Source organism: Pseudonaja textilis, chromosome 7 (genome assembly GCF_049901715.1).
Source record: "Pseudonaja textilis isolate UNSWEBS1 chromosome 7, rPseTex1.2, whole genome shotgun sequence".
Taxonomy (NCBI): Eukaryota; Metazoa; Chordata; class Lepidosauria; order Squamata; family Elapidae; genus Pseudonaja; species Pseudonaja textilis.
Genome location: NC_141996.1, coordinates 4,281,975 through 4,294,873, shown reverse-complemented (window position 1 = coordinate 4,294,873; position 12,899 = coordinate 4,281,975). Strand labels below are relative to the sequence as shown.

Sequence of the window (12,899 nt, the reverse complement as noted above, 5' to 3'; positions counted from 1 at the left end):
TCCTCCTCCGCCGCCTCCGCGCCGGCTCCTCCCCGGGCAGGTGCTATAAAGGGCTTCGCGGCGGTCGCTGGGCTGCCTGAGCCGCCGGACCCTCGCCCCGGCAGCCCCGCGTCCCTCCCGTCCATCCCCGGCGTCTGGCTTCGCTCCCTTCCTCCCTCCCTCCCCGCCCGGGCATGGATGGGCGCTGACGGAGCCATGAAGACGCTCATCGCTGCCTACGCGGGGGTCCTGCGAGGTAGGCTCCGGGAAGCGGGCTGGGGGCGTGGGGGGGGCGAGGATGCCGCGCACCTCCGGCTTTGCGCCGTCTTTTGCACCCGCCGCGCAGGTGCTCGTCAAGATTGCAAGGGGAGAAGAGCCGAAGGATCGCTCCCCCCCACCCCCCACCCCGATGGGGGTAAAGAAAGACCCTCCCGGGGATTGAGGGGGGGATGGTGGCGGCAGCAGCCTTTTTGATCCATCCTGGCTTTCCTCTGTTTGAGATCCTGAGCTGAGGCTGAAAGCGTTAGAAATCCCTGGGTGGCAGTGGCTGGAAATAATAATAATAATTTTTATTTCATTTCATTTCATTTCATTTGTATTTATTTATTTATTTATGCATTTGATAATATATATAAGTATAAGCATGATTATGCACCAAGACAAATTCCTAATGTGTCCAATCAGACTTGGTCAATAAAGAATTTCTATCCTATCCTATCCTATCCTATCCTATCCTATCCTATCCTATCCTATCCTATCCTATCCCATATTTTCTCTTCTCTTCTCTTCTCTTCTCTTCTCTTCTCTTCCATATTTTCTATTCTATTCTATTCTATTCTATTCTATTCTATTCTATTCTATTCTATTCTATTCTATTCTTTATTAATACATGAAATGGATACGAATAAAAGGGAACACTAAGGCAGGGATGGTAGGCATGTTGGTGCACTTAATAATAATAATTGTATATTTTAAGAAAATACTTAGTCGATACCTAGGATGCTGGAAGCAACCCGTATCAACCATCAGTGCTAGTTAATAAGATTGGTGATACATTTTTAAATGTTCAGTTGTCTCGAGTTTCATGTTTAATGAGTAATAATGATAATAATGATGTTGATCATAATAATGACCTTATATAGGATCTCCTGATATGATATGGTGTAAGAGATGCAGCATAAGATGCATAAGATATAAAGATGCAAGAGAAAGGTATAAAATAATATAAAGTGTAATATAATATAGAATGTGATATACAGTATAAGACATGCAGTATAAGATACATAATAAGATAAAGATAGGTAAGATGTAAGGTGTAATATATGATGTATGATATAAGATATACGATACATATAAGATGAAGATATAAGGTAAACATATAACATAAGGTATAATGTGTGATACGATATAATATGATATACAATATAAGATGTACAGTATGATATATCATACAATAAGATGAAGATATAAGAATACAATAATAAAAGGTATGATAGGTGATATAAGATATACAGTATAAGGTATATAAGATATAGATACAAGATGAAGATATAAGATACAGATATAAGGTAATATATAATATAATATACAGTATGATATGATAAATATATGATATAAGATCTACAATATAGAATATATAAGATGAAGATATGAAATAAAGATATGAGATATAATATGATGTATATTACAATAATACAATTTTATATACAATAATACAATTTATATAATTTATATAAAGCAACGGTGGCGGAAGGTCTCCTGATACGAAGTGCCCCACCAAGGCAGGCAGCACCATATCCGGGTATGCAACAAAAGTACTTCCTAATGGCAAGCCCCCCCCCCACCATTTCACATGTTTAATATATGCCTTAATTTTGGGGGGAGGGGCTTAATTTGATTTTATGCCAATAAAACATGGAGGCCGTATTGTTGGAGAAACACAGTATATATATATTCATATACCAGTACATCAACCAGCTGATTTTCGGGCCTTTTTCGGCCTGTCAGAAGCTCAAGGGAAGCCTCTGCAGGCTTTGCAGGCTGAAAAATAGGCCCGTTTCTTCACTTCCTGTATTTCCAGAAATACCAGAAGTGACGAAATGGACTCATTTTTTGGCCTGCAAAGCCTGCAGAGACTTCCCTCAAGCCTCTGGCAGGCCCCCAAAAGGCCTCAAATGGGCCTCAAATCAGCTGGGAGGTACAGTGTAGGTAGCCGCGGTGGTGGGGAATTGGGCACGCATGCTTGTGGCGTGAAGGGGCCGTGAATACTGCCTTCTGGGTGCTGGCATGTGAGCACACTAGTGCAAGCGTGCATGCAATTTTTGGCACAGGAGCCCCAAAAAGTTAGCCACCACTGGTATAGGCTCTCCTGCCATGGACGGGGTTGGACTAGAAGACCTCCAAAGTCCCTTCCAGTCCTATTATTCTATGTTCGATCTGCCTCTCCCTGATCCTTGGAAAGGACTTTAGAAGTGCCTAAAAATGCTAAATCCTGCTAAATGTCTGGCTGATAATAATAATAATTATAATTTCTATGATTTGTGGGAAACCCTCCTCCATATTCAACAATTCGGGAAGAGGGCAAAAGATTAAAATCTTGCTAACCGGGGAAGAAAAATGTAGGAATGCTGAACCTTTGGTAGCGTTTCCTTTAGCAACGATTAAAAATAAATAAATAAATGGATACCAGCAACTGGAAAACCAAGGCTGATTAAATGCACTGCTTTGGGGAGTTTGTATGCTTATTTAAGAAAAGTCATTTTGGGTTTAGCGGAATCGTTGAGACTGTGATCTGATCCACATGTTTGCCTATTTCATCTTAATCCTGGTTTGAGGCTGGTTTGAGGCTGGCTTGAGGCGCTGCCTATCTGGGGTTAGGTAATGCTGTAATACGTGGTCAGGTGGTATTTATCGCTTTAGGACAATATTTTTCGATATTCCTGGCTGGGGAATTCTGGGAGTTGAAATCCACCCATCTTCAATTGTGGCCAAGGTTGAGAAGCCTTGATTTAGGAGCGAAGCTCATGCTCACACAGGACTCAAGCATGCCCGCATTAAATACTAACCATGGTGAGTTTTGAATGCTGGTTAGCTTTGGGGGCGGGTTTTCATACGTTTTGGAACTTAGAAACGGGGCTTAAACTGGCTTTTCTTGAAAGATGTTCTGTGTACTCAGCCTACAGGGAGGTTTAACTGTCATCTTATCCAGTCGTCACAAAACATTTTAGGCGCTTCGCTTCTTTTGATCGTAACCAAGTTTGAAAAACAGGTCAGGTATCGCTAGGTGCCAATTCCGGACACAGTACTCTCTTGCAGGATGATGGCAAGACTGTCATAGTGGAGCTTCCATGCGTTAAGGCAGTCTACCTATGAATCTGTTTCTGTTAGAAAGGGATCATTTCCACTCCTGGAACAGCCCGAGGGCCAGTCTTCCAGTCTGATCTTCGTGATCTGTTGGTTGTTTGGGGGAGAAAAGTGAACTTTAGATTCTCAAAACTCTGTTAAATTTAACCTGTAATCCCTCGGCTATTTGGGGCAACGCCAGCAAGGTCAGAGCGATGATCCACCTGCCAAAATCCACAAGCTGGAACATTGTGGGGGCTCAGCGCACGAGAAGAGCCTGATCTGGCAGGACCTTGGAGCATCCAGCTGCCAAAATACAGGTCGCCCTCGACTTATGACTGTAATTGAGCCTCAAATGTCGGTTGCTAACGGAAACGTTGGTTAAAAGAACTTTGCCCTGTTTTGTGACCTTAAGCGCTAAGTGAATCACTTGCAGCTGTTAAGTTAGTTACACGGTTGTTAAGTGACTCTGGTTTCCCCATGGTGAGAAGGTCGCAAAAGGGGATCACGTGACCCAGGCACGCTGTATCCGTCATAAGTACGAATCGGTTGCCAAGCGCCTGGATTTTGATGACGTGATCATGGAGGTAACTGCAATGGTCGTAAGTGTGAAAAACGGTCATAAACCATTTTTTTCGGTGCCGTTGTAACTTTGAAATGGTCGCTAAATGAATGAGGACTGGCTGTAGTGTGGTATGTGAATCTTTCTGTTATGTCCCCGTAGGACTCTGAATCCGAGGAGGAAGCCAGACAGCTGACAGGGAGCGGGAGTGTGGCTCCCTTGGCTGTGGAGGAAACTGGGGAAGGGCAAAGTCCAGCTGGGCAGAGCAGGGGAGAGGTAGAACAAGGGAGAGGGGGTTCAGAGGAAGACCCAGGCCCACCCACCTCTTCATCTTAGGACATGCAGAGAGAAACGGAGAAGGGAGCAACGTGGGTTGCATGGCTTACGGGGGAGGAAAGGGCCCTGATTCCCTTCATTAGCCACACCTGGGAAGACAGTTGATAAGAAAGGCAGACTGCGTGCAGCAGGCTGCTGGGAGCAAATGTGACTTTATCCTGTGTTGTCGTGGCTTATCTGTGTTCCTGGCATCTTCCCAACTGTGTGAGTTTTGCCGTGCCTTCAAGCCTGAGATTTTTGCTTGCCCTGCCAAACGAATTACTGCAGTTTGGACTTTAAGTTAAGTTTGTGTTGCTCATGTTTTGGACTTGATTCTCTGCAGCCAAAGGCTGTTCCTGGGAGAGTTTTTCTCCAGCCCAGAAGGTAACCTGGACATTGAGGGCAAAGTTGGAGATAATAAAAGGACTCTGTGGGGGCTCAGCGCACGAGAAGAGCCTGATCTGGCAGGACCTTTGAGCATCCAGCTGCCAAAATACAGGTAGTCCTTGACTTATGACCGTAAGTGAACCTCAAATGTTGGTGGCTAACGGAAACGTTGGTTAAAAGAATTTTGCTTTTGTGCCACGCCCCTTAGGGTCATCACACTTTCTTTGTAGCAACACTCTTCCTGCAGACTCCTCCGTTCAAACATTGATTCGTTGTTAGTTGAATTAACCTGCGGAGATGTTTGGTGTTTGAGCCAGTTTGGTGCAGTGGTTAAAGCACCAGGCTAGAAAGTGGGAGGCAGTGAATTCTAGTCTTGCCTTGGGTATGATAGCCAGCTGGGTGACTTGGGCCAATCACCAGGAGACGGTGAGTTCTAGTCCTGGCTTAGGCATGAAAGCTGGTTGGGTGATTTTGGGCCAATCGCCAGGAGACGGTGAGTTCTAGTCCCGGCATGAAAGCTTGGTCACAATCACCAGAAACCTAGCTGGGAAAGCTGGTTGGGTGATTTTGGGCCAATCACCAGGAGACAATGAGTTCTAGTCCTGCCTTAGTCATGAAAGCTAGCTGGGATTGGGACAATCTAGGAGACAATGAGTTCTGTCTCCTTAGGCTGAAAGCATTGTCTGAAGATCATTTCAGTGGTCATGTGGCCAAGCATGGCTGTACACCGAAGCACACAGAATGCTGTGACCTTCCCACCAAAGTGGTACCTATTTATCTACTTGCCTTTGCATGCTTTCCAGCTGCTAGGTGGGAGCTTGGGTCTCGAACCCGCGGTATCAGCTTTCCAACTGATAAGCTCAGTGTCTTTAATCATTGGGTCATCCCACCCATCTCTTTCTCCCCCCCTCCCCCTCTCCCCCTCTCTCTACTTCACCCACCCTTCCATCCATCCATTCATCCATCTACACTCTATCTATCTATCTATCTATCTATCTATCTATCTATCTATCTATCTATCTATCTATCTATCGTGATCGCATCATCACTTGAGACTTTCAAGAAGAGATTGGACTGCCATTTGCCAGAAATGGTGTAGGGTCTCCCACTTGGGTGGGAGCGGGGGGGTTGGACTAGATGACCATTGTCCCTTCCAATTCTGATTATCTGTTTATCTGTTTATCTATCCCTGGATCTATCATTATCACTATCATCCTCTATTTATAGATATTTATGTTGTTATGTAGTTTTATTTTAATGTTGTAAGCTGCTCAGAGTAGCCTTGAGGCAAGATGAACAGTAAACAAATATAATAAATAAACAGTTATCATCTGATAGTCTTGCAAACTTCCTATCCGATTCCTGATGATCTGTATGGTACAGAAAATCTAATCGGCTTCTTAAAGTTACAGGTAGATTTCTCCAAATGTTAAGGGCCATAGCTCCGTTAACCCTGGAGATAGATAGTTTAGATAGATAGATAGATAGATAGATAGATAGATAGATAGATAGATAGATAGATGTAGATATGGATATAAGGTCTAACTGTCATGCCTAATTGCATCGGTGTCCTTGTTTTAAGTCCTGTCTGTCTGTTGTCTGTCTGGCTTTTCGGCTGTTTTCCTTTTTTGCAGTTCTCCTATCTACACTGGTACATTATCTGTTACTGCTGCAGTTGGCCGGAAGGTTGGCAAATTGATGAATGATTAGGTAAAACAGGCAGGTGAGATCAGGTTTAATGGGCTGTGAGAATAACCTTGGGAAGCAGAAGGAAGAACAGGAGCCAGACAAAAATAGGCTTAGTATCCTAGGGTTTAGAAATAGAAATAGAACAACAGAGTTGGAAGGGGCCTTGGAGGTCTTCTAGTCCAACCCCTTGCTCAGGCAGGAAACCCTACACCACTTCAGACAAATGGTTATCCAACATCTTCTTAAAAACTTCCAGTGTTTGAGAATTCACAACTTATGGAGGCAAGTTTTTTCACGTATTGTTTTTCACTGTCAGGAAATTTCTCCTTAGTTCTAAGTTGCTTCTCTCTTTGAATAGTTTCCATCTGTTAGAAGACATGAGAGGGGTTCTTTGGGAAGCGGAAACACTACAGATAGTCCCCGACTTATAACCGTTCATTTAGTGACCATTTGAAGTTACTAGAGCACTGAAAAAAGAAAAGAACTTATGAAGTTTTTCACACTTACGACCATTGCAACCCAATATGGTCACATGATCAATATTCAGAGCCTTGGTACAGTGGTGATATTATAGCGGTTCGACCCGGTTCACACGAACCGATAGTAAAAATTGTTACCGTTCAGTCGAACCAGTAGTAAAAAAACAGCTACCGGTTCGGCTCAACTGGTATTTTCTTTCCCCCCGATGATCAGCTGTTCCAACGATCAGCTGTTTTCCTATGCTGCCTTACTGGTTCACCCAGGAAGCTTCCCTGAGGCCCAGGACGCGGAAAAATGGAGCGGTGGGGGGAGTGCTGCAAAAAGAAAGAAAAAGAAGAAGCCACGCCTACCAGTCACATGGCCACGCCCGCCTAGCCACGCCCACAGAACTGGTCGTAAAAATATTTGCATCCCGCCCCTGCCTTGATAACTGGAGTGTACCTATCAGGGGATGACATGACCTTGCGACGCTGCAACCGTCATAGAAACATACCTGTGGTGGTGCCCCCGGGTCACGCGGTCCCCTTTTGCGACCCTCTGACAAGCAGCATCAATGGGGAAGCCTTGATTCGCTTAACAACCGTGTTGCTAATTTAACCACCGCAGTGATCCTTTAACAATGGTAGCAAGGAACTAAGGTTGTGAAACGGGGCAAAAACCTCCCTTAACGACCGACTTGCTCAGCAATGGAAATCGAGGGCTCAAATTATGGGTCGTAAGTCAAGGACTACCTGTATTTAGAAGGCTTGGTCGCTCTGCAAGATCTCTAACTAGGTAGGAAGGTAGGTAAACATAGGTTTGCAGAATCTATTTGGCAATCCGTAGTAAAAACTTGAGCTTAACCCCCCGGGAAACAGTAAAAGGTGAGAGAGAAATTCAAGATTGACTTGCCTTTTGACTTGCTTTGGAGTAAGTGAGAAAGGAAGCAAAGTCTAGTTTCAAAATTCTAGAGTTAGAGCCTAGATCAGTATTTCTCAACGTGGCCATCTTTAAGACATGTGGAGTTCAGTTCCTAGAATTTCCCAACCATCCCTGCTAGCTGGGGGAATTCTGGGAGTCGGAAGTTCCACGCGTCTTAAAATTGCCAAGGTTGGAAAACACTGGGTTAAGGTGTTGGGCTGCCACTGGGGAGTAACTCCCCTCTGACTTTGGATGGCTTTCTCTCATTTCAGTCCATCCTACCTCCCAGGGCTGTTGTGCTGGGGGAAAAAAAATAACAATCAGGATTGCTAGAAACAAGCTAATAGCAAAAAAAGACCTAGTGCTCCATTTAGTCTTCCCTTTGAGTTTTTCTTTCTTTCTTTCTTTCTTTCCTGCCTTCCTTCCTTCCTTCCTTCCTTCCTTCCTTCCTTCCTTCCTTCCTTCCTTCCTTCCTTCTTTTTTTCTTTGTCTTTCCTTCCTTTCTTTCTTCCTTTCTGCCATTTTTCTATCCTTTTTTCTGTCTTCCTTCCATCCCCCTCCCTTCCCCTCCCTCGTTCTTTCTTTCTCTCTTTCCTACCTTCCTTCCCTTTCTCCAACTTTTTCTTTCTTCCTTCCTTCCTTCCTTCCTTCCTTCTTCCTTCTTCCTTCTTCCTTCCTTCCTTTCTTTCTTTCTTTCTTTCTTTCTTTCTTTCTTTCTTTCTTTCTTTCTTTTCTTTCTCTCTCTCTCTCTTTCTCCCTCCCCTCTCTCCCTCCCTCCCTCCCTCTTTCTTTCTTTTCCTTTCTCTCTCTCTTTTCTTCTCTTCCCTCTCTTTCTTTCTCTCTCTCTTTCTTTCTGTCTTTTTTTCTCTTTCCTTCCTTCTCCTTCTTTCTTTCTTTCTTTCTTTCTTTCTTTCTTTCTTTCTTTCTTTCTTTCTTTCTTTCTTTCTTCTTTCTTTCTTTCTTTCTTTCTCTCTCTCTCTCTCTCTCTCTCTCTCTCTCTCTCTCTCTCTTCTCTTTCTTTTTTTCTCTCTCCTTTCTTCTCTTCCTTCCTCCTCTTTTTCTTCCTTCCTTCCTTATTTTTTACATTTTATTTATTTATTTTTAGTCTTGGCTGGATGATAGCCATGTGTTTGTCCCAAGTATGTTTAAGCTCAAGCGATGTACATCACCTTAAAGAAATGAGACGCTAGATACCCGAAGGGATAAATGCATAAATTGCCATAGCTTGTGTGAGTGAAGGATAGCAACCCCCTCAAAACGTTAAAACTTTAAAACCAGTTTAAGCGACGGGCTGTCTTAGTAGGGACAGAAACTGCACAGAAGTTTTCTTAGCTACCTGTTGGAAACTGAGAGTCCTGATTGATTTATCTGAAATGCATATCAACACAATGGCATGTTGTTAATAGTTCATTCCACTAGATTTAAAAAAAAAACACCTTGCCAAGCAAGCTCGTTGTAATACAGTAGCACTGGCTACAAATACGATTTTTATTCCCTGGAGCTCCAGGAGGCATGACTCATAACACTTTAAACTTTTTTCCCCGTGGACTGGAATATTTTGAAGCTTAAGATTTAAAGGTAGACTATTTCCAAGATCTGGTAATGTGATGGTCAGGAGGACATAATAACAGAATAAGAGTTGGATAGGACCTTTGGAGGTCTTCTAATCCAACCCTGTGCTCATGCAGGAAATCCTACACCACTTCAGACAAATAACTGTCCAATCTCTTCTTAAAAACCTCCAGTGATGAAGCACCCACAACTTCTGGTGGCAAGCTGTTCCACAGATTAATTGTTCCCACTGTCAGGAAATTTCTCCTTAATTCTAAGTTGCTTCTCTCTTGGGTTAGTTTCCACCCGTTGCTTCTTGTCCTGTCTTCAGGTGCTTTGGGGAATAGTTTGACTCCCTCTTCTTTGTGGCAGCCCCTCAGATATTGTTCTGACCCACGCCCCTTTTCAACAAATCAAACACAATCCAAAGGGAACAGAAACCTTTTAATGCTTCTGCAAAATAATTAACTGTGATAAGCACAAGCCTTGCCAAAACTGTGTGAGGCTGCCAAGAATAACAGATAAGAAATATTTTACCACGCAAGAGTCTTCAAATACCAACTTAAGATACTGTAATGTCCACAAGGCTGAGTTTCAAAACGTCTTTGCCTTCTGCAAAGTATGTTCGTTTCACAGCTGGCTTTTGTCTTCTTGAAGTAGGGGCTATCACCTTGCAGCCTTACTCCTGGTCACCCGTGCTGTTGTAGCTGCTCTTTCCTACGAGCAATCCTGCGTGCAGGTACTCTTAGCATAGGCTCCTCAGGAACCTCCTCATCACTGCTTCCAGCCCCCACAATCTCTGAAGGCCGCAGTCCACTCCCTGATGGTCCTGTCCCCTCATCTGAGTCCTTGATCTCCTCCTTGATTGACAGGCTGTTCATTGGATGACCATCTGAAGTTATAACACCATTGAAAAAAAATGACTTATAACCGTCCTCGCACTTCCAATGGTCCCCATGGTCACATGATCAAAATTCGGGCACTTGGCAGCCATATATTTGCAGCATCCTAGGGTGAGGGATCAGCAGTTGTGCCCTTCCCAGCCAGATTCTGACCAGCAAAGCCAATGGGGGAAGCTGGACTCACTTAACGACTGCCTGATCCACTTAACAACTGCAGTGATTGGATTAACAACTATGGGAAAAGGTGGTATAATTGGGCGCAACTTGCTTAACCACCGTCATGCTTAGCAGCGGAAATTCTGTGCAAGCCATCTGGGAAATGGTGAGTTCTAGTTGTGCCTTAGGCATGAAAGCCAGCTGGGTGACTTGGGCCGATCACCAGGAGATGGTGAATTCTAGTTCCACCTTAGGCATGAAAGCTGGCTGGGTGACTTTGAGCCAATCACTGAGAAATGGTGAATTCTAGTTCTGCCTTAGGCATGAAAGTTGGCTGAGTGACTTTGGGCCAATCACCAGGAGACGGGGAGTTCTAGTCCTGCCTTAGGCATGAAAACCAGCTGGGTGACTTGGGCCAATCACCAGGAGACAGTGAGTTCTAGTCCCACTTTAAGAATGACAGCCAACTGGTTGAGTTTGGGCCCGCCCCCTCTCTCTCAGCCGAACCACCTCAGAGGATTGCTGTTGTAGGGAAAATAGCAGGAGAAAGGTATGTTGGATAGGTTCTCTGCCTTGAGTTATTTGGAGAACTAACAGACAGAAAATAAAATAAAAATACCTCCTTATCTCAGGTTTTTTTTAAAAAAAAACACCTTAATTTCTTTGTGGTTTTGAGTGCTGTGCAAATACAGATCATTTTCTTAGTTTATGGTTCAAGATGTTGTTGTCTGAATCCGGAGAAAGGATTAATTTCATTGCATGGGTTCCCTGTGAGGGAAATCCACCTTGTTAGCTCCAAAGAGATCCAATAACAAACCCTGCAAACTTCAATCATGGGACAGCGTGGAGAACACGACCAATAACCGCATCAGAATAAATTGTACTTTATTCTGGATTGCTTCATTTGGCTTGATTTCAGCCAAGGTTGTGTAAGGAATCCAACTTCGTGGCTTTGTGCCACCGGTGTTTTTCACGATAAATAAATACTGAGCTACCCTAACGGAGATTAGATTTCAGCAGCTCCTTGGATGTTTGCCCAAGAACCAGATGAAAAATAAAATAAAATAAAATAGAGATTTGCAGGTATTGGACCAGCGTTAAATAAGGCATAAGAGGAAAGCAAAAATTTTTTGACGACCTTGCCACTGTTGTTAAGTGAATCATTTAGTCTTCCCCATGGACTTTGCTCATCAGAAGGTCGCAAGAGGGGACCTTGTGATCCCCGGGACACCGTGACGGTCATAAATATGAACCAGTTGCCAGGCGTCTGAATTTTGATCATGTGACCATGGGGATGATGCAGTGGTCATAAGTGTGGAAAAATGGTCCTAAGTCACTTTTTTCAGTGCCGTTGCAACTTTGGTCACTAAAAGAAAGGTTGTAAGATGAGGACTACCTGAATACCTGTATTAAAGGTATATTGAATTGGTTTCTCACTCTGCTTCTGGGCCCAGTTCAAACTTAGTTGTTACCTTCAGTCCCTAAATCAGTGTCTCTTGACTTTAGCACCTTTAAGACATGTGGACTTCCAAGTCCTAGAATTCCTCAATTTGGAGCACAAATAAAATCAAGAAAATCAAAAGAAAGAAGAAAAGTTTGCTCACTCACAGTAGGTCAAACTACACCGTCAGCTTGATAAAATTCCTTACCCTCCCAGATTTCCTGGGCTAGCCATGCTGGCTCAGGAATTCTGGGAGTTGAAGCCCACAGGTTATCAAGGGAACCATAATTGCTGGCTCAGGAATTCTGGGAGTTGAAGTCCACAGGTCACCAAGGGGCCATAGTTCCCTCCCTCTATCTTTACAGGATACTGATAATCAGTTCCTTGCTTATCTCCTTTCCCCTTGAGAAAATAAGCAACTGCCCCCTTAATTTTTTTTTTTCCTACCAATGTCAACAAGGACAGTTTCAGATGAAAATAAACTGGGAGGCTGGGCTTTTGCTTCCTAGTGGGGGGGTGGAAAAAAAAGTCATTTGCAATTGTGTTTAAAAACTAAAACAGGCGTGCCAAATGAAAAACTAGGAGGATTCTCCTGGATTCTCCTGGTTAGAGTAGAGCAATGGTGGGATTCAGCCGGTTCACACTGGTTCGTGAGAACCGGTTGCTAACTTTCTGAGCGGTTGCTGGAAGAAATCATTAGGGCAGAAGAACCGGTGGTTAAATTATTTGAAGTGTGTTTTTAATTGTGAAAATAACGTTCAATAAAGATGATTTTTAAAAGAAAAAAAAAAGTAGTAGTTGTGCGTGCTCCTATCACTGGAGGTTTTTAAGAAGAGATTGGACAACCATTGGTTTAAAATGATACAGGGTTTTCCTGCTTGAGCAGGGGGTTGGACTAGAAGACCTCCAAAGGTCCCTTCCAACTCTGGTTATTCTGTACAGTTGTGTTGTGATCTCTGATTTCAGTCATTGCCATGGCAGCACAATGGGCCTCCATCATTCACCACCAGCCTGCTTTGTTGCCGTATCTCAGCCCCTTGGAGAAACACACACACGCACACACACACACACACACACACACACACCAGGTTTTGCAAAGGTTATTTTTTTTTGACATTGCTGGTTTCCAAGCCAACCTTCCTTGGTAGATGATTTATGCAGATCAAGACTGCTCGGATGATTAAACCCAAGCTGG

The 12,899-nt window shown here is 43.7% G+C and overlaps 1 protein-coding gene across 2 annotated transcripts in view; it reads left to right on the top strand.

The window, feature by feature from the left end:
- The first annotated feature begins 66 nt into the window (after positions 1-66).
- The window catches only part of DGAT2 (diacylglycerol O-acyltransferase 2), a 48,016-nt gene continuing 35,183 nt past the window's right edge, over positions 67-12,899 (top strand). The window contains exons 1-2 of one of the 2 annotated variants that reach the window (XM_087937835.1): positions 68-235; positions 4,542-4,697. Coding sequence is in view for 1 of the 2 variants with exons in the window: in XM_087937834.1 (XP_087793960.1) it covers positions 178-235 (58 nt within the window). In the remaining variant the exon portion in view is untranslated. Of the gene's footprint in view, positions 236-4,541; positions 4,698-12,899 lie in introns of both variants that reach the window. The other variant, XM_087937834.1, reaches the window with a different exon arrangement.